At 40.4% G+C, this 23,285-nt stretch overlaps 3 protein-coding genes across 3 annotated transcripts; all 3 read right to left on the reverse strand.

Moving 5' to 3' along the window:
* Positions 1–225: 225 nt before the first annotated feature.
* Positions 226–1,350, reverse strand: LOC100734068 (speckle-type POZ protein-like). The gene has a single exon (XM_063233669.1). It carries the CDS (start codon positions 1,348–1,350, stop codon positions 226–228), a length of 1,125 nt encoding a protein of 374 aa, XP_063089739.1.
* A 7,610-nt stretch (positions 1,351–8,960) lies between these two features.
* On the reverse strand, positions 8,961–10,085 carry LOC100733789 (speckle-type POZ protein-like). Its single transcript, XM_063233670.1, has one exon. It carries the CDS (start codon positions 10,083–10,085, stop codon positions 8,961–8,963), a length of 1,125 nt encoding a protein of 374 aa, XP_063089740.1.
* Positions 10,086–17,734: 7,649 nt separating this feature from the next.
* LOC100733506 (speckle-type POZ protein-like) lies at positions 17,735–18,859 on the reverse strand. Its single transcript, XM_063233671.1, has one exon. The coding sequence runs from the start codon at positions 18,857–18,859 to the stop codon at positions 17,735–17,737; it is 1,125 nt and encodes a 374-aa protein (XP_063089741.1).
* Positions 18,860–23,285: the final 4,426 nt, after the last annotated feature.

Raw genomic sequence — 23,285 nt, forward strand, 5'->3', positions numbered from 1 at the left:
TATAAAACACAGATTTGAAAATGCATGATACACGACTTCTAAATTCTCAGTATCGCATTTCCTTTTTCTGACCTTAAGACGGTGGTCCCTTCTCTCCCCTAGAGAGGCACAATTTAATATTTCCACATAGAAGAGTGAAGTTTCCACGGATTTCCCTAGCATATTATGGTTCAGGGGCAGCAAATGTGGCCAGGGTTTTGGGAAGATAAATGGACATGTGGGATCTCAGGACAGTCTCACACGCTTGCATGGGGGTACCATGAATGCACACTGCATGGAAACCAGAGAGTGATAGGCTTCGGCCACCAAGTGAGGGTGGGACACCACCATGGCCTTCCACTCAGAGGTCTCCAGGATGTCAGAAACATGAAAATTGATGAAATCCAGTGTCCGGGTTTTCAACTGAGGTGCACTGTGGAGGTCAGCCAAGATGAGGATTTCCACGGCATTCTCCACAGAGAGGTTGCTGCACAGGTGGTTCTCACACATGAGCTTCAGGCGCTCCAGACCAAACCTGCTTGCAGCCTCCAGCAGTTCAGTTGCCATGATCCCTAGGTTTGGTGCCTTTCCAGTGTACATAAAGTATATCATTTCCTTAAAAACTTCAGGATCCATGTCACTGATTTCAACACGATTCTTTTTGCTTCCTTGCTTTTCATGTTCCAACAACGCCATGAAAACTGGAGAGCGAGCTGCTAAGATGGCTTTGTGAGCCTGGAATTCCTGGCCAGCCACACACAAGCAACAGTCTGAGAGCTGGGATCGCTCCCACAGTCCTCCTAGATCCTCTGCCAAGCAGCCCTCAGGAACCTTAACCAGCTTCCTAATATTCTGGCTGGAATGATTGGTGGGATCTTGTGCTACTTTCACTTCACAGAAGAAGGAAAGCTTGTCATTGGAGAGAAGCCCATTGTTTGGATCCAAAAGAAACTCTCTAAGGATGAAATGTTTGAATCCCCAGTCCTTTCCTCGCACAAATGTATAAGCTTGTGGACTTGAGAGCACCTTGGTTTTCTCTCCTTTGGCATTCAGAATGGAAAAGGTGAATTTTGCATGAGCTACCCTCCTTGGACAGCAGATCATTCCCAGGTATAAGCACACATAATCTTTGCTTTGTTCATCAAGACCATTTGGGTAGAGTCGTAAGCACCATTTCACTTGATCATTTCCTTCAGCTGAAAAGATGGAACTTTGAATGCAGTCATCTATTTCCTTTAGGCAAAATCTAATGTTATCAATGGTCCACAAAAAGGACACGTTCACTACTTTGATGTCTGTGGTGTACCTGCTGTCCACTGTGGGCCCGTGTGACATTTCTGCTGGGCCTGCGGTACTGGAAACCCTTAACATCAGCAGAGTGAAAGTGCAGCAAGCTTGTCAAGTCACAGGAATCAAATTTCTTCTTCACCAGATGGCACAAATTTCACTGCAGTCAGCACTTCCAAGACAGGCAGGGCAGTATGGCAATCACAAGTAGAGAGCCTAGTTTATAGATTAAAAGAAATACTTATTTAGAAATAAGCTGACTGAGATTTCCTAGAATATAAGTCAATTCTGAAAAGTTTCTTGATCACTCAAAGAAATAGCTCACCAAAATGCACAGACCTTAAAATACGAAGCCTTGTTGAGTCCCGTCTGAGTTCCTTTCAGGAGGCTAATTCATCTGGGCTGGAAGCAAGGATATGAATTCCAAGTTTCAAGCAGGGAACCACCTCATCATGGAAACAGAAAGGATTCTTCCTTCTTGGTGTCCCTTTTATAACTCTTAGGACAGGATCCACCCTATGGTGGTTCTTCCCACCCTATTCTAATCCAATTGCCCTAGGTGTGTCTCACTCAAAATGTGAGAGTCAGTCAATTTTCATCCTACCTGTCTTTTCTATATGTTTATGAAAACAGTCTGTTTGACTAGCCCAGAATTTCTTTTGTCTCATTCATATGGGGGAGTTCTCTGGTCTATCATCTTCCTGCCATTTCCAGAAGATGAGAGGCTAGGGTGGAGGATAGTAACTCCAGCATGCCACTGTTCTCAGTAGGCCCTCTGTGTTTATTCCTTTCTGGTGGTAAGGAGCAAAGCAGGACAGATCGGTCAATAAGGCACCTTTTCCCTTGGGATCACATGTGGGTGAAAGCCAGTTGCAGGGAAGTAATGTGAAGGGAGCAGATTCAAGGCTCCATGAGAAATAGGTGTGCTGGGAGTGAAGAGGTGGTTCTTCTGGGTAATCTGATACAGTGTCGGGAGCAAGGGACATGGATTTGGGACAGGCACAAACAGTGAATATTGGCAGAATGTCTCTAAACCTAAAGTCTAGTGTGGGACAACTGTAAATGCTACTTCCTCAGAGCTTTTAGATCTCCTACTAACCTAGTTCACTCCTTGGACCCAATGTTTGGAAACAGTAATATTACTGAGTTCCACTGGCATTTCCTGGGACATGGGTCATGCTGGGAGTGCCAGGAGTCCAGGCAAACCCTCTCCCCACCATGAGCAGCTGTGAGTCTGCCAGCCTGCAGGCTGAGAAACAAACATCACATCTTCTCCCCCTATCCCATTAGCATGTCGGAGCCAGTAATCTGGACGTCCCTTGAGAGGTTGACCCTAGGCAATGTAGTAAGGAGGGGATTTCCTTCTATCATCTCTTTGAAGCCCAATACTTTTATCCATGTTTTGGTTTGTTCTATAAAATATGGTCTTTTTTTTTAAAGCTGGTTGTGTTTAACTGAGTTTCCACATACATGAAAGTATGCATAGGCATTTTGAAGCAAACAACCGATTCTAGCACAGCCATTAGTGACTTCCTTTTTGTCTGATTTTAAAGACCTAAAACTCCTTTCTCAGACTGTTTGGATTAATTTTATACTAGGTTTCTCAGTATGAATTCTGTGTTTCAAGACATGGACAACTATTTGGAAGAAAAAAATAGACAACATGATAGATAGGGAAGATTTCAGATTATCTAGTTTTGAAATTTATATCTCTTACATTGCGTTATTATGTCCAATTTTGCTCTGTTTTGTTGTGTTTAATTTTATCTCCTTTCACAAAAAATAACAATGCTGATTTGCAGGGTGTGGGCGAACACATCATTAATCCCAGCACTCTCAAAGCTGAGGCAGGAATATCATTGCAGTTTCAAGGACATGTGGGATTAAATACTAACTTGAATTAAAAACCAAAAGAATGAAAGGACAGAGGGAATGAGGGATGGAAGGAAGCAAGGAATTAAAGAAGGAAGCAAGGAAGGAAGGAAGGAAGGAAGGAAGGAAGGAAGGAAGAAAAGAAGGAAGGAAGGAAGGAAGGAAGGTAGACAGTAAGAAGGGCTACCACTTCAGGGATAGATATCACTGGCTTTCTTCCAAAGCTTCTCTTTTTTCTGTTTTACATACTCAGAGTGTGATCCAGTTTTCCTCCAGCCTCACAAGTGTTACATACCCTCATGTACTTGGGGACCTTATAGGAAGGAGCACAACAGTTCTCATGCCTAACAGATATTTTTTTTTCTCTTTTTCATTTTTATTGTTACCAGGGATAGAACTCAGGACTACAGCTTGCCAGGAAATTGCTTATGCTACTGAGAGAAATCCCCAGCCCATCCCTAACAGATTTTAATACTCTATTTTTATTTGAATGTCTGCAAACTTGTCTATTACACATGGGCAGGTAGAATTCTTTTAATCAGTGCTAACTGGAGAAATAATTGCCTCAATTATTGGTAGGCTAAATTCCTCTTCTGTACCAGGAAAGCTTTCTGCCATGATGTCTACAAAGTGCTTTTAATGTCATTTGTTGTCTCTCCTCATCACTAAGTGCCAGCCTGTACTCAGTATGTGAAGTCCTTTCCTCAAACTGGCCTAAAGTGCTCTGAATTTTTAAAATGGATTTTTTTCTCTTGCATATCGGCTTGAATCTATTTAATGGGTTCATTTATTTCTTAGGTTGTGCTTCAACAGTTCTTGAAAGCTCGCCTTTTTTTTGGGCTGTGTCTTAACTAACATCACTAAGAAGGTTGTGTATTTTGGTAATCTCTGTAGTTAGTTGTGGTTACTTGAGAGATTACTTGTGTTTTAATATATTCCACAGCCTCATTCAATTGCCTTGTTGCCACATTGAAGTAACCTACCATTGGGTTTTCAAATTTTGCAACCTCATTTCCCCCCAGGTTTGCTTTATTGGCCTGGGTGCCAGAGGATTAGTCTGATTTGTGTGTTCTCATGTCTTTTCTGTTTCAGTTGAATTCTTGGAGTGATACTTGCTAGTTTCCTAACAGTATGAACTGAATTCGGGAAGATAAAACAGAATGCAAACAATCATAAACAATATATGAATTCATGATATGTCCAATCTGTCCTCAAGGGTTAAGATTCAAAATATATTTCAGAGGAAGAAGAGTAATGGCCAAAGGGAAAGAGATTACAATACAACGGAGATGGTAGATGGATCCCACCTACTGGGGGAAACTAATGCAGAAGACTAAATGAGATTTGAAAGAGAAAAATTGAAATCCAAACAAAAGCATACCCACAGGGAAGTTAGGAATCACAGTCACCCGCAGAAATTAAGAACAAAATAAAGGAGAAATTAAAAGCAGATGAATAAAACAAGAAAATACCAAACCAAAAAGAAAAATGAATGAAAAAAAAATCGTTCTCTTCCAGGATTCTCTCTGGATTCATTATTAGATGCCCTATGGATACAGTGTTCTGAGTTCCGCCATTCTTTCCCTTCAAACCAGGCACTGCCTTATGATGGAGTAGTAGACAGCATTAGCCAGCCTGCCTCAAGAGGAGGCTCATTTGAATAAGCTCATTCCAATCAATTTCCATGTGTCTGCACCCAACTAGGGTCTTCTAAAGGAAGCCAGCAGCTGTTCTGGTTAAGGTTCATCTGACTTCACTTCAACATGGGTCCCGCCAAACATTCCCTCCCGCTGAATGACAAAATCCTTCTCCATTCTGTGCCAGACAGTAAAGACCTCGATGTCTGCTGCTTACCTACACTGCTGAGCCTCTCAGCATTGTCCACTGGCCTCACTAGCTGTCACTGTTACCAGGAACAAGAGTCCCCAGGTCCAAACATCTCCCCTCACTAGTGTTGATGATTTCCTGATTCTGCAATAACTAGCATAACCAAAATAGGTTCAATGCCCCTATCAGTGCAATACCCAACAATCATCATTGCTGTGCTCTCTTAGTTAATTTTAGGTTCTGAATTTTATACAAAATATGTGCACTAGTTGTAATTCAGTTGTGTAGATTTTGATACTTCTACATTAAGAAGATACTTTCTTGTACAAAATGACAAGAAAAATAGAAATCATGGGTAATTTGTAATAAATTTTCTTCTCTATAGCTACTTTTACAAATATGAGCATAACACTCACTATTAGAGATACACACACAAACACACACACGCACACAAACACACACACAAAATGTAGTAAAGCTAATGAAATGCAAGCTCTTGAATTTCCTTTTAAATAGGGTAAAATTTTTCCAAAGTTAACCCTTCTTAGAATATTGTATAAGTTTCTTCCTTGGATACACTGTGGAATTCCATTTGCATGGAAAATGTCATCAGCCTTGTAGGAACATTTTGTACATTTTTTCATGAATTCTCTTTGTGTAGCAATGCCTTTTAAACCAGGCTAATGAAAGGTGGGAAAATGCTGCTTTTGTTTCTAATCCAGCCCTAGAGCTATGTTAGAACTGAAGGGGCAAAAATTTTTCCACATTCTTGTGTACAGATACAAGAGTATTGCCTGGCATATACCTTGTGATACATAGTAAGTTGCGGTTTATTGAGATTACAAGATGACAGTAGGATGAATTACAAGTGCAAAATGGAAAGTAAAGAGGAATAGAAACTTTAAAGATTCAGGGTTACAGTACCTAAGAATTTAGACCGAGATGTCTTCCACAGAGGTGTGATAAGGCTAATCCATGTGCCTGCTTTCAAGGTCAGGTACATTTGGCTCCTGTTGCTTCCCATTTTGGTTAGAAAACTCTAAATCTGTTCCATGTTTTCCTAGGGTTGTTGATTTTCTGAGTGAGAGATCACTACATGCTAACTATACACATAAATAATCAGTCATATTGTGATTAGACTTGAATGAAGGAAACGAAATGGTTCATGCAAGTTTACTATTTGTCACTAGTCTCCTACCACTTTCATCATCCGGGACTCCTGGATAGATACTTTATTTATTAGTGTGTTGTTTGCACATAAGAGTTGGAAGTGTCACAAGATGCCTTCACTAGTAGCTCGAGAATGTGTGACACACAACTTTGGATGATACAGGTAAATTGGTGCCTCCGGGGACTTTGGCAGGCCTTTCAGTGCTTGCCAAATGCAGTTGGTGATTTCCTTGCTTCAGAATACCTGTAAAGTTATGGCAAATTCTTGTTCATCTTCTGTCATATATTTTTCTTAGAATTAAGCAGTCAAACAAGTGGTTTCTTCAAAAAAGTCTTCTGCTAGTAATGTTGGATTAGCATTAACCCCCATGGAATCCCAACATGGCAGAGGGATGATTGTTTTCTGGAAACGGGAGCACTTCAGCCTTCAAGAGTTCCCAACTGTGACACCAACTGAGGGAATGAACAGGCATTCGCAGTCCTAACACCTAATGCTTAACAGCTGGCATGTCATTCTCACAAGAGTGTTAATATAGCGCCATATCTCACTGGTTGCCCTTCAGCCACTTAAGCTGCAATTCTTGCCTGGTTCCTCTGTAGAATTGCAAGGAAAACATTCTTTTGGTCAATTTGTACATTCAATATAACTTCTGTTTCTATGAAGCACTTGACAATAAGTCACTGTAACACATATTTGTACTCAGAGAAGCTGAGAAGACCTGTGCTTGCCCTGAAAAATCTTCTGCCCTAATCCACTTTGCTCCATTCATTTCACTATGAGGAAATTACACTTTGTAAGTTATTTTCAATGTTTTTTGTTGTTCATTTGATGCAGTGATAGAAACTCATACTTTTTAATTTCCACATTTCATGTAAAAGATAATAATTATTTACATATTTTGAAAGAAAAAAATTAACATTTGAATGTTCTCCCTTGTAGGATGAACAGCGATTCCCAAGCAACTGGGATGACTCCTACATAATCAGCAAGTCAGGTATGGACAGCTGAGGAATCTGTGTTCTGAAAGTTTTCACACAAAAAATTAATAAAAATTTTCCTTTTTTCCTCCTTTAAAGCTTTTCCTGTTTTATTCTCTTTAATGAGGAGGAGAGAATGGACGTGAAATAAAACTTGAGGGTGATAATACCAAAACACATATTCCCACAACATCTAAGAACCATAGTTCTTTTCAAGAAATATGCACACAGAGTGAATTATTTTGTCTCATTTTCAACAATCTCAGCCGGCTTGAGGTGAGAAAGGGACACTTCTAGGAGTAAGGACACAAGAATAGGACATATGTATGCCAAATATCTGCAAAAGTCAGGCAGTAAACTGAGCCAAAGAAGCACTTGCCTGGCAATAACCAGGTTGTGAGTTGTGAGTTCAAGCCATGATAAAGACTGAGAGAGATAGAGATAGATAGACAGAGATACAGACAGACAGATAGACATATATATATATATATATATATATATATAGAGAGAGAGAGAGAGAGAGAAAGAGAGAGAGACAAAACTCTTAGTGATTTTACTGCATAGTTGTTATACAGGTTGTTATCCCATATTGACATTCATGAAGATTTAAACAACCAGCACATAAAGGGTTACCAGCTGTAAGCCCTGATTAAACAAATGTTTTGAAATCTGTACCTGTTCAAGACAAGGGGATCCATTTCTTTATATATTTTTAGAAGCTCTGAGCCATTACAGATTCTAGGTGATTCCAGAGTAACACCACTAATGATTTTTACAAAAGCCCAAACTTTGAGATGAAACCCACTACGTTTTCATTTTTAATTTTAATTCTATTCTTCATAATACCATAGAAACATGTATTCTATTCTTATGAATATTAAATGTTCACAGTGAGAAAGCTCTTTTTGAGATTTATAGTGTGAATTTGCCAACAGCCATTTCTCAGTGCAGTTGTAAGTAATAAATTTTGCTTCCTCAACATGAATTCCTCTGAAATACATAAAACACTTCTACTTTTAATTCTCTTTCATGCCATTTTCGTAAATCTGAGCATTTTCCTCTCTTTTTTCTCCAGGACCATGATTGGACTGCTCGCTCAGAGGCCTAGATTTTGCGGGAATGTGCTGTAGTGCTTGTGCTGCCTGTCTGTGTCACTGGGACAGGACAACATGAGCAAAGACTTGCATTGTGTGATTGTCCTTTGGCTTCAGCAGCCTGAGTTCTGGGTCATTTATTTCTGCCATCTACTATGTTAATTAGTGACATTGTACATCCACTGTGTTCATCCCGTGGATGGGCCTGAAATCATCAGCACACTGAAATTTTTCTTAGCTTCTGAATCTAACATACAGAAAAAGGATGAGGAGCCAAACAACTGTACAAAGTAAGATTCAGGTTTATTTACAGAGAAAAGTGAGGGACAGCAAAAAGCCCGTGTTACAAGTGGGGTGCCCAGGGATGCATGATGGTGCAGAAAGCCAGGAAGGAGTCTTGCATTTACAGAGTGAAGTTCATGGACCCTGCCTCTAAGGGTAGCCCCACCCCAGGTCTGCCTTCAACATTGACAGGAGTTTTGGTTTCCGTTTGGCATCGACACTGTAAAAACCCACTTTGCTCAATATTATAAAACACAGATTTGAAAATGCATGATACACGACTTCTAAATTCTCAGTATCGCATTTCCTTTTTCTGACCTTAAGACGGTGGTCCCTTCTCTCCCCTAGAGAGGCACAATTTAATATTTCCACATAGAAGAGTGAAGTTTCCACGGATTTCCCTAGCATATTATGGTTCAGGGGCAGCAAATGTGGCCAGGGTTTTGGGAAGATAAATGGAGATGTGGGATCTCAGGACAGTCTCACACGCTTGCATGGGGGTACCATGAATGCACACTGCATGGAAACCAGAGAGTGATAGGCTTCGGCCACCAAGTGAGGGTGGGACACCACCATGGCCTTCCACTCAGAGGTCTCCAGGATGTCAGAAACATGAAAATTGATGAAATCCAGTGTCCGGGTTTTCAACTGAGGTGCACTGTGGAGGTCAGCCAAGATGAGGATTTCCACGGCATTCTCCACAGAGAGGTTGCTGCACAGGTGGTTCTCACACATGAGCTTCAGGCGCTCCAGACCAAACCTGCTTGCAGCCTCCAGCAGTTCAGTTGCCATGATCCCTAGGTTTGGTGCCTTTCCAGTGTACATAAAGTATATCATTTCCTTAAAAACTTCAGGATCCATGTCACTGATTTCAACACGATTCTTTTTGCTTCCTTGCTTTTCATGTTCCAACAACGCCATGAAAACTGGAGAGCGAGCTGCTAAGATGGCTTTGTGAGCCTGGAATTCCTGGCCAGCCACACACAAGCAACAGTCTGAGAGCTGGGATCGCTCCCACAGTCCTCCTAGATCCTCTGCCAAGCAGCCCTCAGGAACCTTAACCAGCTTCCTAATATTCTGGCTGGAATGATTGGTGGGATCTTGTGCTACTTTCACTTCACAGAAGAAGGAAAGCTTGTCATTGGAGAGAAGCCCATTGTTTGGATCCAAAAGAAACTCTCTAAGGATGAAATGTTTGAATCCCCAGTCCTTTCCTCGCACAAATGTATAAGCTTGTGGACTTGAGAGCACCTTGGTTTTCTCTCCTTTGGCATTCAGAATGGAAAAGGTGAATTTTGCATGAGCTACCCTCCTTGGACAGCAGATCATTCCCAGGTATAAGCACACATAATCTTTGCTTTGTTCATCAAGACCATTTGGGTAGAGTCGTAAGCACCATTTCACTTGATCATTTCCTTCAGCTGAAAAGATGGAACTTTGAATGCAGTCATCTATTTCCTTTAGGCAAAATCTAATGTTATCAATGGTCCACAAAAAGGACACGTTCACTACTTTGATGTCTGTGGTGTACCTGCTGTCCACTGTGGGCCCGTGTGACATTTCTGCTGGGCCTGCGGTACTGGAAACCCTTAACATCAGCAGAGTGAAAGTGCAGCAAGCTTGTCAAGTCACAGGAATCAAATTTCTTCTTCACCAGATGGCACAAATTTCACTGCAGTCAGCACTTCCAAGACAGGCAGGGCAGTATGGCAATCACAAGTAGAGAGCCTAGTTTATAGATTAAAAGAAATACTTATTTAGAAATAAGCTGACTGAGATTTCCTAGAATATAAGTCAATTCTGAAAAGTTTCTTGATCACTCAAAGAAATAGCTCACCAAAATGCACAGACCTTAAAATACGAAGCCTTGTTGAGTCCCGTCTGAGTTCCTTTCAGGAGGCTAATTCATCTGGGCTGGAAGCAAGGATATGAATTCCAAGTTTCAAGCAGGGAACCACCTCATCATGGAAACAGAAAGGATTCTTCCTTCTTGGTGTCCCTTTTATAACTCTTAGGACAGGATCCACCCTATGGTGGTTCTTCCCACCCTATTCTAATCCAATTGCCCTAGGTGTGTCTCACTCAAAATGTGAGAGTCAGTCAATTTTCATCCTACCTGTCTTTTCTATATGTTTATGAAAACAGTCTGTTTGACTAGCCCAGAATTTCTTTTGTCTCATTCATATGGGGGAGTTCTCTGGTCTATCATCTTCCTGCCATTTCCAGAAGATGAGAGGCTAGGGTGGAGGATAGTAACTCCAGCATGCCACTGTTCTCAGTAGGCCCTCTGTGTTTATTCCTTTCTGGTGGTAAGGAGCAAAGCAGGACAGATCGGTCAATAAGGCACCTTTTCCCTTGGGATCACATGTGGGTGAAAGCCAGTTGCAGGGAAGTAATGTGAAGGGAGCAGATTCAAGGCTCCATGAGAAATAGGTGTGCTGGGAGTGAAGAGGTGGTTCTTCTGGGTAATCTGATACAGTGTCGGGAGCAAGGGACATGGATTTGGGACAGGCACAAACAGTGAATATTGGCAGAATGTCTCTAAACCTAAAGTCTAGTGTGGGACAACTGTAAATGCTACTTCCTCAGAGCTTTTAGATCTCCTACTAACCTAGTTCACTCCTTGGACCCAATGTTTGGAAACAGTAATATTACTGAGTTCCACTGGCATTTCCTGGGACATGGGTCATGCTGGGAGTGCCAGGAGTCCAGGCAAACCCTCTCCCCACCATGAGCAGCTGTGAGTCTGCCAGCCTGCAGGCTGAGAAACAAACATCACATCTTCTCCCCCTATCCCATTAGCATGTCGGAGCCAGTAATCTGGACGTCCCTTGAGAGGTTGACCCTAGGCAATGTAGTAAGGAGGGGATTTCCTTCTATCATCTCTTTGAAGCCCAATACTTTTATCCATGTTTTGGTTTGTTCTATAAAATATGGTCTTTTTTTTTAAAGCTGGTTGTGTTTAACTGAGTTTCCACATACATGAAAGTATGCATAGGCATTTTGAAGCAAACAACCGATTCTAGCACAGCCATTAGTGACTTCCTTTTTGTCTGATTTTAAAGACCTAAAACTCCTTTCTCAGACTGTTTGGATTAATTTTATACTAGGTTTCTCAGTATGAATTCTGTGTTTCAAGACATGGACAACTATTTGGAAGAAAAAAATAGACAACATGATAAATAGGGAAGATTTCAGATTATCTAGTTTTGAAATTTATATCTCTTACATTGCGTTATTATGTCCAATTTTGCTCTGTTTTGTTGTGTTTAATTTTATCTCCTTTCACAAAAAATAACAATGCTGATTTGCAGGGTGTGGGCGAACACATCATTAATCCCAGCACTCTCAAAGCTGAGGCAGGAATATCATTGCAGTTTCAAGGACATGTGGGATTAAATACTAACTTGAATTAAAAACCAAAAGAATGAAAGGACAGAGGGAATGAGGGATGGAAGGAAGCAAGGAATTAAAGAAGGAAGCAAGGAAGGAAGGAAGGAAGGAAGGAAGGAAGGAAGGAAGGAAGGAAGGAAGAAAAGAAGGAAGGAAGGAAGGAAGGAAGGTAGACAGTAAGAAGGGCTACCACTTCAGGGATAGATATCACTGGCTTTCTTCCAAAGCTTCTCTTTTTTCTGTTTTACATACTCAGAGTGTGATCCAGTTTTCCTCCAGCCTCACAAGTGTTACATACCCTCATGTACTTGGGGACCTTATAGGAAGGAGCACAACAGTTCTCATGCCTAACAGATATTTTTTTTTTCTCTTTTTCATTTTTATTGTTACCAGGGATAGAACTCAGGACTACAGCTTGCCAGGAAATTGCTTATGCTACTGAGAGAAATCCCCAGCCCATCCCTAACAGATTTTAATACTCTATTTTTATTTGAATGTCTGCAAACTTGTCTATTACACATGGGCAGGTAGAATTCTTTTAATCAGTGCTAACTGGAGAAATAATTGCCTCAATTATTGGTAGGCTAAATTCCTCTTCTGTACCAGGAAAGCTTTCTGCCATGATGTCTACAAAGTGCTTTTAATGTCATTTGTTGTCTCTCCTCATCACTAAGTGCCAGCCTGTACTCAGTATGTGAAGTCCTTTCCTCAAACTGGCCTAAAGTGCTCTGAATTTTTAAAATGGATTTTTTTCTCTTGCATATCGGCTTGAATCTATTTAATGGGTTCATTTATTTCTTAGGTTGTGCTTCAACAGTTCTTGAAAGCTCGCCTTTTTTTTGGGCTGTGTCTTAACTAACATCACTAAGAAGGTTGTGTATTTTGGTAATCTCTGTAGTTAGTTGTGGTTACTTGAGAGATTACTTGTGTTTTAATATATTCCACAGCCTCATTCAATTGCCTTGTTGCCACATTGAAGTAACCTACCATTGGGTTTTCAAATTTTGCAACCTCATTTCCCCCCAGGTTTGCTTTATTGGCCTGGGTGCCAGAGGATTAGTCTGATTTGTGTGTTCTCATGTCTTTTCTGTTTCAGTTGAATTCTTGGAGTGATACTTGCTAGTTTCCTAACAGTATGAACTGAATTCGGGAAGATAAAACAGAATGCAAACAATCATAAACAATATATGAATTCATGATATGTCCAATCTGTCCTCAAGGGTTAAGATTCAAAATATATTTCAGAGGAAGAAGAGTAATGGCCAAAGGGAAAGAGATTACAATACAACGGAGATGGTAGATGGATCCCACCTACTGGGGGAAACTAATGCAGAAGACTAAATGAGATTTGAAAGAGAAAAATTGAAATCCAAACAAAAGCATACCCACAGGGAAGTTAGGAATCACAGTCACCCGCAGAAATTAAGAACAAAATAAAGGAGAAATTAAAAGCAGATGAATAAAACAAGAAAATACCAAACCAAAAAGAAAAATGAATGAAAAAAAAATCGTTCTCTTCCAGGATTCTCTCTGGATTCATTATTAGATGCCCTATGGATACAGTGTTCTGAGTTCCGCCATTCTTTCCCTTCAAACCAGGCACTGCCTTATGATGGAGTAGTAGACAGCATTAGCCAGCCTGCCTCAAGAGGAGGCTCATTTGAATAAGCTCATTCCAATCAATTTCCATGTGTCTGCACCCAACTAGGGTCTTCTAAAGGAAGCCAGCAGCTGTTCTGGTTAAGGTTCATCTGACTTCACTTCAACATGGGTCCCGCCAAACATTCCCTCCCGCTGAATGACAAAATCCTTCTCCATTCTGTGCCAGACAGTAAAGACCTCGATGTCTGCTGCTTACCTACACTGCTGAGCCTCTCAGCATTGTCCACTGGCCTCACTAGCTGTCACTGTTACCAGGAACAAGAGTCCCCAGGTCCAAACATCTCCCCTCACTAGTGTTGATGATTTCCTGATTCTGCAATAACTAGCATAACCAAAATAGGTTCAATGCCCCTATCAGTGCAATACCCAACAATCATCATTGCTGTGCTCTCTTAGTTAATTTTAGGTTCTGAATTTTATACAAAATATGTGCACTAGTTGTAATTCAGTTGTGTAGATTTTGATACTTCTACATTAAGAAGATACTTTCTTGTACAAAATGACAAGAAAAATAGAAATCATGGGTAATTTGTAATAAATTTTCTTCTCTATAGCTACTTTTACAAATATGAGCATAACACTCACTATTAGAGATACACACACAAACACACACACGCACACAAACACACACACAAAATGTAGTAAAGCTAATGAAATGCAAGCTCTTGAATTTCCTTTTAAATAGGGTAAAATTTTTCCAAAGTTAACCCTTCTTAGAATATTGTATAAGTTTCTTCCTTGGATACACTGTGGAATTCCATTTGCATGGAAAATGTCATCAGCCTTGTAGGAACATTTTGTACATTTTTTCATGAATTCTCTTTGTGTAGCAATGCCTTTTAAACCAGGCTAATGAAAGGTGGGAAAATGCTGCTTTTGTTTCTAATCCAGCCCTAGAGCTATGTTAGAACTGAAGGGGCAAAAATTTTTCCACATTCTTGTGTACAGATACAAGAGTATTGCCTGGCATATACCTTGTGATACATAGTAAGTTGCGGTTTATTGAGATTACAAGATGACAGTAGGATGAATTACAAGTGCAAAATGGAAAGTAAAGAGGAATAGAAACTTTAAAGATTCAGGGTTACAGTACCTAAGAATTTAGACCGAGATGTCTTCCACAGAGGTGTGATAAGGCTAATCCATGTGCCTGCTTTCAAGGTCAGGTACATTTGGCTCCTGTTGCTTCCCATTTTGGTTAGAAAACTCTAAATCTGTTCCATGTTTTCCTAGGGTTGTTGATTTTCTGAGTGAGAGATCACTACATGCTAACTATACACATAAATAATCAGTCATATTGTGATTAGACTTGAATGAAGGAAACGAAATGGTTCATGCAAGTTTACTATTTGTCACTAGTCTCCTACCACTTTCATCATCCGGGACTCCTGGATAGATACTTTATTTATTAGTGTGTTGTTTGCACATAAGAGTTGGAAGTGTCACAAGATGCCTTCACTAGTAGCTCGAGAATGTGTGACACACAACTTTGGATGATACAGGTAAATTGGTGCCTCCGGGGACTTTGGCAGGCCTTTCAGTGCTTGCCAAATGCAGTTGGTGATTTCCTTGCTTCAGAATACCTGTAAAGTTATGGCAAATTCTTGTTCATCTTCTGTCATATATTTTTCTTAGAATTAAGCAGTCAAACAAGTGGTTTCTTCAAAAAAGTCTTCTGCTAGTAATGTTGGATTAGCATTAACCCCCATGGAATCCCAACATGGCAGAGGGATGATTGTTTTCTGGAAACGGGAGCACTTCAGCCTTCAAGAGTTCCCAACTGTGACACCAACTGAGGGAATGAACAGGCATTCGCAGTCCTAACACCTAATGCTTAACAGCTGGCATGTCATTCTCACAAGAGTGTTAATATAGCGCCATATCTCACTGGTTGCCCTTCAGCCACTTAAGCTGCAATTCTTGCCTGGTTCCTCTGTAGAATTGCAAGGAAAACATTCTTTTGGTCAATTTGTACATTCAATATAACTTCTGTTTCTATGAAGCACTTGACAATAAGTCACTGTAACACATATTTGTACTCAGAGAAGCTGAGAAGACCTGTGCTTGCCCTGAAAAATCTTCTGCCCTAATCCACTTTGCTCCATTCATTTCACTATGAGGAAATTACACTTTGTAAGTTATTTTCAATGTTTTTTGTTGTTCATTTGATGCAGTGATAGAAACTCATACTTTTTAATTTCCACATTTCATGTAAAAGATAATAATTATTTACATATTTTGAAAGAAAAAAATTAACATTTGAATGTTCTCCCTTGTAGGATGAACAGCGATTCCCAAGCAACTGGGATGACTCCTACATAATCAGCAAGTCAGGTATGGACAGCTGAGGAATCTGTGTTCTGAAAGTTTTCACACAAAAAATTAATAAAAATTTTCCTTTTTTCCTCCTTTAAAGCTTTTCCTGTTTTATTCTCTTTAATGAGGAGGAGAGAATGGACGTGAAATAAAACTTGAGGGTGATAATACCAAAACACATATTCCCACAACATCTAAGAACCATAGTTCTTTTCAAGAAATATGCACACAGAGTGAATTATTTTGTCTCATTTTCAACAATCTCAGCCGGCTTGAGGTGAGAAAGGGACACTTCTAGGAGTAAGGACACAAGAATAGGACATATGTATGCCAAATATCTGCAAAAGTCAGGCAGTAAACTGAGCCAAAGAAGCACTTGCCTGGCAATAACCAGGTTGTGAGTTGTGAGTTCAAGCCATGATAAAGACTGAGAGAGATAGAGATAGATAGAAAGAGATACAGACAGACAGATAGACATATATATATATATATATATATATATATATATATATATAGAGAGAGAGAGAGAGAGAGAGAGAGAGAGAGAGAGAAAGAGAGAGAGACAAAACTCTTAGTGATTTTACTGCATAGTTGTTATACAGGTTGTTATCCCATATTGACATTCATGAAGATTTAAACAACCAGCACATAAAGGGTTACCAGCTGTAAGCCCTGATTAAACAAATGTTTTGAAATCTGTACCTGTTCAAGACAAGGGGATCCATTTCTTTATATAATTTTAGAAGCTATGAGCCATTACAGATTCTAGGTGATTCCAGAGTAACACCACTAATGATTTTTACAAAAGCCCAAACTTTGAGATGAAACCCACTACGTTTTCATTTTTAATTTTAATTCTATTCTTCATAATACCATAGAAACATGTATTCTATTCTTATGAATATTAAATGTTCACAGTGAGAAAGCTCTTTTTGAGATTTATAGTGTGAATTTGCCAACAGCCATTTCTCAGTGCAGTTGTAAGTAATAAATTTTGCTTCCTCAACATGAATTCCTCTGAAATACATAAAACACTTCTACTTTTAATTCTCTTTCATGCCATTTTCGTAAATCTGAGCATTTTCCTCTCTTTTTTCTCCAGGACCATGATTGGACTGCTCGCTCAGAGGCCTAGATTTTGCGGGAATGTGCTGCAGTGCTTGTGCTGCCTGTCTGTGTCACTGGGACAGGACAACATGAGCAAAGACTTGCATTGTGTGATTGTCCTTTGGCTTCAGCAGCCTGAGTTCTGGGTCATTTATTTCTGCCATCTACTATGTTAATTAGTGACATTGTACATCCACTGTGTTCATCCCGTGGATGGGCCTGAAATCATCAGCACACTGAAATTTTTCTTAGCTTCTGAATCTAACATACAGAAAAAGGATGAGGAGCCAAACAACTGTACAAAGTAAGATTCAGGTTTATTTACAGAGAAAAGTGAGGGACAGCAAAAAGCCCGTGTTACAAGTGGGGTGCCCAGGGATGCATGATGGTGCAGAAAGCCAGGAAGGAGTCTTGCATTTACAGAGTGAAGTTCATGGACCCTGCCTCTAAGGGTAGCCCCACCCCAGGTCTGCCTTCAACATTGACAGGAGTTTTGGTTTCCGTTTGGCATCGACACTGTAAAAACCCACTTTGCTCAATATTATAAAACACAGATTTGAAAATGCATGATACACGACTTCTAAATTCTCAGTATCGCATTTCCTTTTTCTGACCTTAAGACGGTGGTCCCTTCTCTCCCCTAGAGAGGCACAATTTAATATTTCCACATAGAAGAGTGAAGTTTCCACGGATTTCCCTAGCATATTATGGTTCAGGGGCAGCAAATGTGGCCAGGGTTTTGGGAAGATAAATGGACATGTGGGATCTCAGGACAGTCTCACACGCTTGCATGGGGGTACCATGAATGCACACTGCATGGAAACCAGAGAGTGATAGGCTTCGGCCACCAAGTGAGGGTGGGACACCACCATGGCCTTCCACTCAGAGGTCTCCAGGATGTCAGAAACATGAAAATTGATGAAATCCAGTGTCCGGGTTTTCAACTGAGGTGCACTGTGGAGGTCAGCCAAGATGAGGATTTCCACGGCATTCTCCACAGAGAGGTTGCTGCACAGGTGGTTCTCACACATGAGCTTCAGGCGCTCCAGACCAAACCTGCTTGCAGCCTCCAGCAGTTCAGTTGCCATGATCCCTAGGTTTGGTGCCTTTCCAGTGTACATAAAGTATATCATTTCCTTAAAAACTTCAGGATCCATGTCACTGATTTCAACACGATTCTTTTTGCTTCCTTGCTTTTCATGTTCCAACAACGCCATGAAAACTGGAGAGCGAGCTGCTAAGATGGCTTTGTGAGCCTGGAATTCCTGGCCAGCCACACACAAGCAACAGTCTGAGAGCTGGGATCGCTCCCACAGTCCTCCTAGATCCTCTGCCAAGCAGCCCTCAGGAACCTTAACCAGCTTCCTAATATTCTGGCTGGAATGATTGGTGGGATCTTGTGCTACTTTCACTTCACAGAAGAAGGAAAGCTTGTCATTGGAGAGAAGCCCATTGTTTGGATCCAAAAGAAACTCTCTAAGGATGAAATGTTTGAATCCCCAGTCCTTTCCTCGCACAAATGTATAAGCTTGTGGACTTGAGAGCACCTTGGTTTTCTCTCCTTTGGCATTCAGAATGGAAAAGGTGAATTTTGCATGAGCTACCCTCCTTGGACAGCAGATCATTCCCAGGTATAAGCACACATAATCTTTGCTTTGTTCATCAAGACCATTTGGGTAGAGTCGTAAGCACCATTTCACTTGATCATTTCCTTCAGCTGAAAAGATGGAACTTTGAATGCAGTCATCTATTTCCTTTAGGCAAAATCTAATGTTATCAATGGTCCACAAAAAGGACACGTTCACTACTTTGATGTCTGTGGTGTACCTGCTGTCCACTGTGGGCCCGTGTGACATTTCTGCTGGGCCTGCGGTACTGGAAACCCTTAACATCAGCAGAGTGAAAGTGCAGCAAGCTTGTCAAGTCACAGGAATCAAATTTCTTCTTCACCAGATGGCACAAATTTCACTGCAGTCAGCACTTCCAAGACAGGCAGGGCAGTATGGCAATCACAAGTAGAGAGCCTAGTTTATAGATTAAAAGAAATACTTATTTAGAAATAAGCTGACTGAGATTTCCTAGAATATAAGTCAATTCTGAAAAGTTTCTTGATCACTCAAAGAAATAGCTCACCAAAATGCACAGACCTTAAAATACGAAGCCTTGTTGAGTCCCGTCTGAGTTCCTTTCAGGAGGCTAATTCATCTGGGCTGGAAGCAAGGATATGAATTCCAAGTTTCAAGCAGGGAACCACCTCATCATGGAAACAGAAAGGATTCTTCCTTCTTGGTGTCCCTTTTATAACTCTTAGGACAGGATCCACCCTATGGTGGTTCTTCCCACCCTATTCTAATCCAATTGCCCTAGGTGTGTCTCACTCAAAATGTGAGAGTCAGTCAATTTTCATCCTACCTGTCTTTTCTATATGTTTATGAAAACAGTCTGTTTGACTAGCCCAGAATTTCTTTTGTCTCATTCATATGGGGGAGTTCTCTGGTCTATCATCTTCCTGCCATTTCCAGAAGATGAGAGGCTAGGGTGGAGGATAGTAACTCCAGCATGCCACTGTTCTCAGTAGGCCCTCTGTGTTTATTCCTTTCTGGTGGTAAGGAGCAAAGCAGGACAGATCGGTCAATAAGGCACCTTTTCCCTTGGGATCACATGTGGGTGAAAGCCAGTTGCAGGGAAGTAATGTGAAGGGAGCAGATTCAAGGCTCCATGAGAAATAGGTGTGCTGGGAGTGAAGAGGTGGTTCTTCTGGGTAATCTGATACAGTGTCGGGAGCAAGGGACATGGATTTGGGACAGGCACAAACAGTGAATATTGGCAGAATGTCTCTAAACCTAAAGTCTAGTGTGGGACAACTGTAAATGCTACTTCCTCAGAGCTTTTAGATCTCCTACTAACCTAGTTCACTCCTTGGACCCAATGTTTGGAAACAGTAATATTACTGAGTTCCACTGGCATTTCCTGGGACATGGGTCATGCTGGGAGTGCCAGGAGTCCAGGCAAACCCTCTCCCCACCATGAGCAGCTGTGAGTCTGCCAGCCTGCAGGCTGAGAAACAAACATCACATCTTCTCCCCCTATCCCATTAGCATGTCGGAGCCAGTAATCTGGACGTCCCTTGAGAGGTTGACCCTAGGCAATGTAGTAAGGAGGGGATTTCCTTCTATCATCTCTTTGAAGCCCAATACTTTTATCCATGTTTTGGTTTGTTCTATAAAATATGGTCTTTTTTTTTAAAGCTGGTTGTGTTTAACTGAGTTTCCACATACATGAAAGTATGCATAGGCATTTTGAAGCAAACAACCGATTCTAGCACAGCCATTAGTGACTTCCTTTTTGTCTGATTTTAAAGACCTAAAACTCCTTTCTCAGACTGTTTGGATTAATTTTATACTAGGTTTCTCAGTATGAATTCTGTGTTTCAAGACATGGACAACTATTTGGAAGAAAAAAATAGACAACATGATAGATAGGGAAGATTTCAGATTATCTAGTTTTGAAATTTATATCTCTTACATTGCGTTATTATGTCCAATTTTGCTCTGTTTTGTTGTGTTTAATTTTATCTCCTTTCACAAAAAATAACAATGCTGATTTGCAGGGTGTGGGCGAACACATCATTAATCCCAGCACTCTCAAAGCTGAGGCAGGAATATCATTGCAGTTTCAAGGACATGTGGGATTAAATACTAACTTGAATTAAAAACCAAAAGAATGAAAGGACAGAGGGAATGAGGGATGGAAGGAAGCAAGGAACGAAAGAAGGAAGCAAGAAAGGAAGGAAGAAAGGAAGGAAGGAAGGAAGAAAACAAGGAAGGAAGGAAGGAAGGAAGGTAGACAGTAAGAAGGGCTACCACTTCAGGGATAGATATCACTGGCTTTCTTCCAAAGCTTCTCTTTTTTCTGTTTTACATACTCAGAGTGTGATCCAGTTTTCCTCCAGCCTCACAAGTGTTACATACCCTCATGTACTTGGGAACCTTATTGGAAGGAGCACAACAGTCCTCATCCCTAACAGATATTTTTTTTCTCTTTTTCATTTTTATTGTTACCAGGGATAGAACTCAGGACTACAGCTTGCCAGGAAATTGCTTATGCTACTGAGAGAAATCCCCAGCCCATCCCTAACAGATTTTGATACTCTATTTTTATTTGAATGTCTGTAAACTTGTCTATTACACATGGGCAGGTAGAATTCTTTTAATCAGTGCTAACTGGAGAAATAATTGCCTCAATTATTGGTAGGTTAAATTCCTCTTCTGTACCAGGAAAGCTTTCTGTCATGATGTCTACAAAGTGCTTTTAATGTCATTTGTTGTCTCTCCTCGTCACTAAGTGCCAGCCTGTACTCAGTATGTGAAGTCCTTTCCTCAAACTGGCCTAAAGTGCTCTGAATTTTTAAAATGGATTTTTTTCTCTTGCATATCGGCTTGAATCTATTTAATGGGTTCATTTATTTCTTAGGTTGTGCTTCAACAGTTCTTGTAAGCTCGCCTTTTTTTTTGGGCTGTGTCTGAACTAACATCACTAAGAAGGTTGTGTATTTTGGTAATCTCTGTAGTTAGTTGTGGTTACTTGAGAGATTACTTCTGTTTTAATATATTCCACAGCCTCATTGAATTGCCTTGTTGCCACATTGAAGTAACCTACCATTGGGTTTATTGGGTTTTCAAATTTCGCAACCTCATTTCCCCCCAGGTTTGCTTTATTGGCCTGGGTGCCAGAGGATTAGTCTGATTTGTGTGTTCTCATGTCTTTTCTGTTTCAGTTGAATTCTTGGAGTGATACTTGCTAGTTTCCTAACAGTATGAACTGAATTCGGGAAGATAAAACTGAATGCAAACAATCATAAACAATATATGAATTCATGATATGTCCAATCTGTCCTCAAGGGTTAAGATTCAAAATATATTTCAGAGGAAGAAGAGTAATGGCCAAAGGGAAAGAGATTACAATACAACGGAGATGGTAGATGGATCCCACCTACTGGGGGAAACTAATGCAGAAGACTAAAGGAGATTTGAAAGAGAAAAATTGAAATCCAAACAAAAGCATACCCACAGGGAAGTTAGGAATCACAGTCACCCGCAGAAATTAAGAACAAAATAAAGGAGAAATTAAAAGCAGATGAATAAAACAAGAAAATACCAAACCAAAAAGAAAAATGAATGAAAAAAAAATCGTTCTCTTCCAGGATTCTCTCTGGATTCATTATTAGATGCCCTATGGATACAGTGTTCTGAGTTCCGCCATTCTTTCCCTTCAAACCAGGCACTGCCTTATGATGGAGTAGTAGACAGCATTAGCCAGCCTGCCTCAAGAGGAGGCTCATTTGAATAAGCTCATTCCAATCAATTTCCATGTGTCTGCACCCAACTAGGGTCTTCTAAAGGAAGCCAGCAGCTGTTCTGGTTAAGGTTCATCTGGCTTCACTTCAACATGGCTCCCGCCAAACATTCCCTCCCGCTGAATGACAAAATCCTTCTCCATTCTGTGCCAGACAGTAAAGACCTCGATGTCTGCTGCTTACCTACACTGCTGAGCCTCTCAGCATTGTCCACTGGCTTCACTAGCTGTCACTGTTACCAGGAACAAGAGTCCCCAGGTCCAAACATCTCCCCTCACTAGTGTTGACGATTTCCTGATTCTGCAATAACTAGCATAACCAAAATAGGTTCAATGCCCCTATCAGTGCAATACCCAACAATCATCATTGCTGTGCTCTCTTAGTTAATTTTAGGTTCTGAATTTTATACAAAATATGTGCACTAGTTGTAATTCAGTTGTGTAGATTTTGATACTTCTACATTAAGAAGATACTTTCTTGTACAAAATGACAAGAAAAATAGAAATCATGGGTAATTTGTAATAAATTTTCTTCTCTATAGCTACTTTTACAAATATGAGCATAACACTCACTATTTGAGATACACACACACACACACACACACGCACACAAACACACACACAAAATGTAGTAAAGCTAATGAAATGCAAGCTCTTGAATTTCCTTTTAAATAGGGTAAAATTTTTCCAAAATTAACCGTTCTTAGAATATTGTATAAGTTTCTTCCTTGGATACACTGTGGAATTCCATTTGCATGGAAAATGTCATCAGCCTTGTAGGAACATTTTGTACATTTTTTCATGAATTCTCTTTGTGTAGCAATGCCTTTTAAACCAGGCTAATGAAAGGTTGGAAAATGCTGCTTTTGTTTCTAATCCAGCCCTAGAGCTATGTTAGAACTGACGGGGCAAAAATTTTTCCACATTCTTGTGTACAGATACAAGAGTATTGCCTGGCATATA

This window comes from Cavia porcellus, unplaced genomic scaffold (assembly GCF_034190915.1).
Source record: "Cavia porcellus strain 051 isolate PalLab524CR breed Dunkin Hartley unplaced genomic scaffold, mCavPor4.1 scaffold_23, whole genome shotgun sequence".
Classification (NCBI taxonomy): Eukaryota; Metazoa; Chordata; class Mammalia; order Rodentia; family Caviidae; genus Cavia; species Cavia porcellus.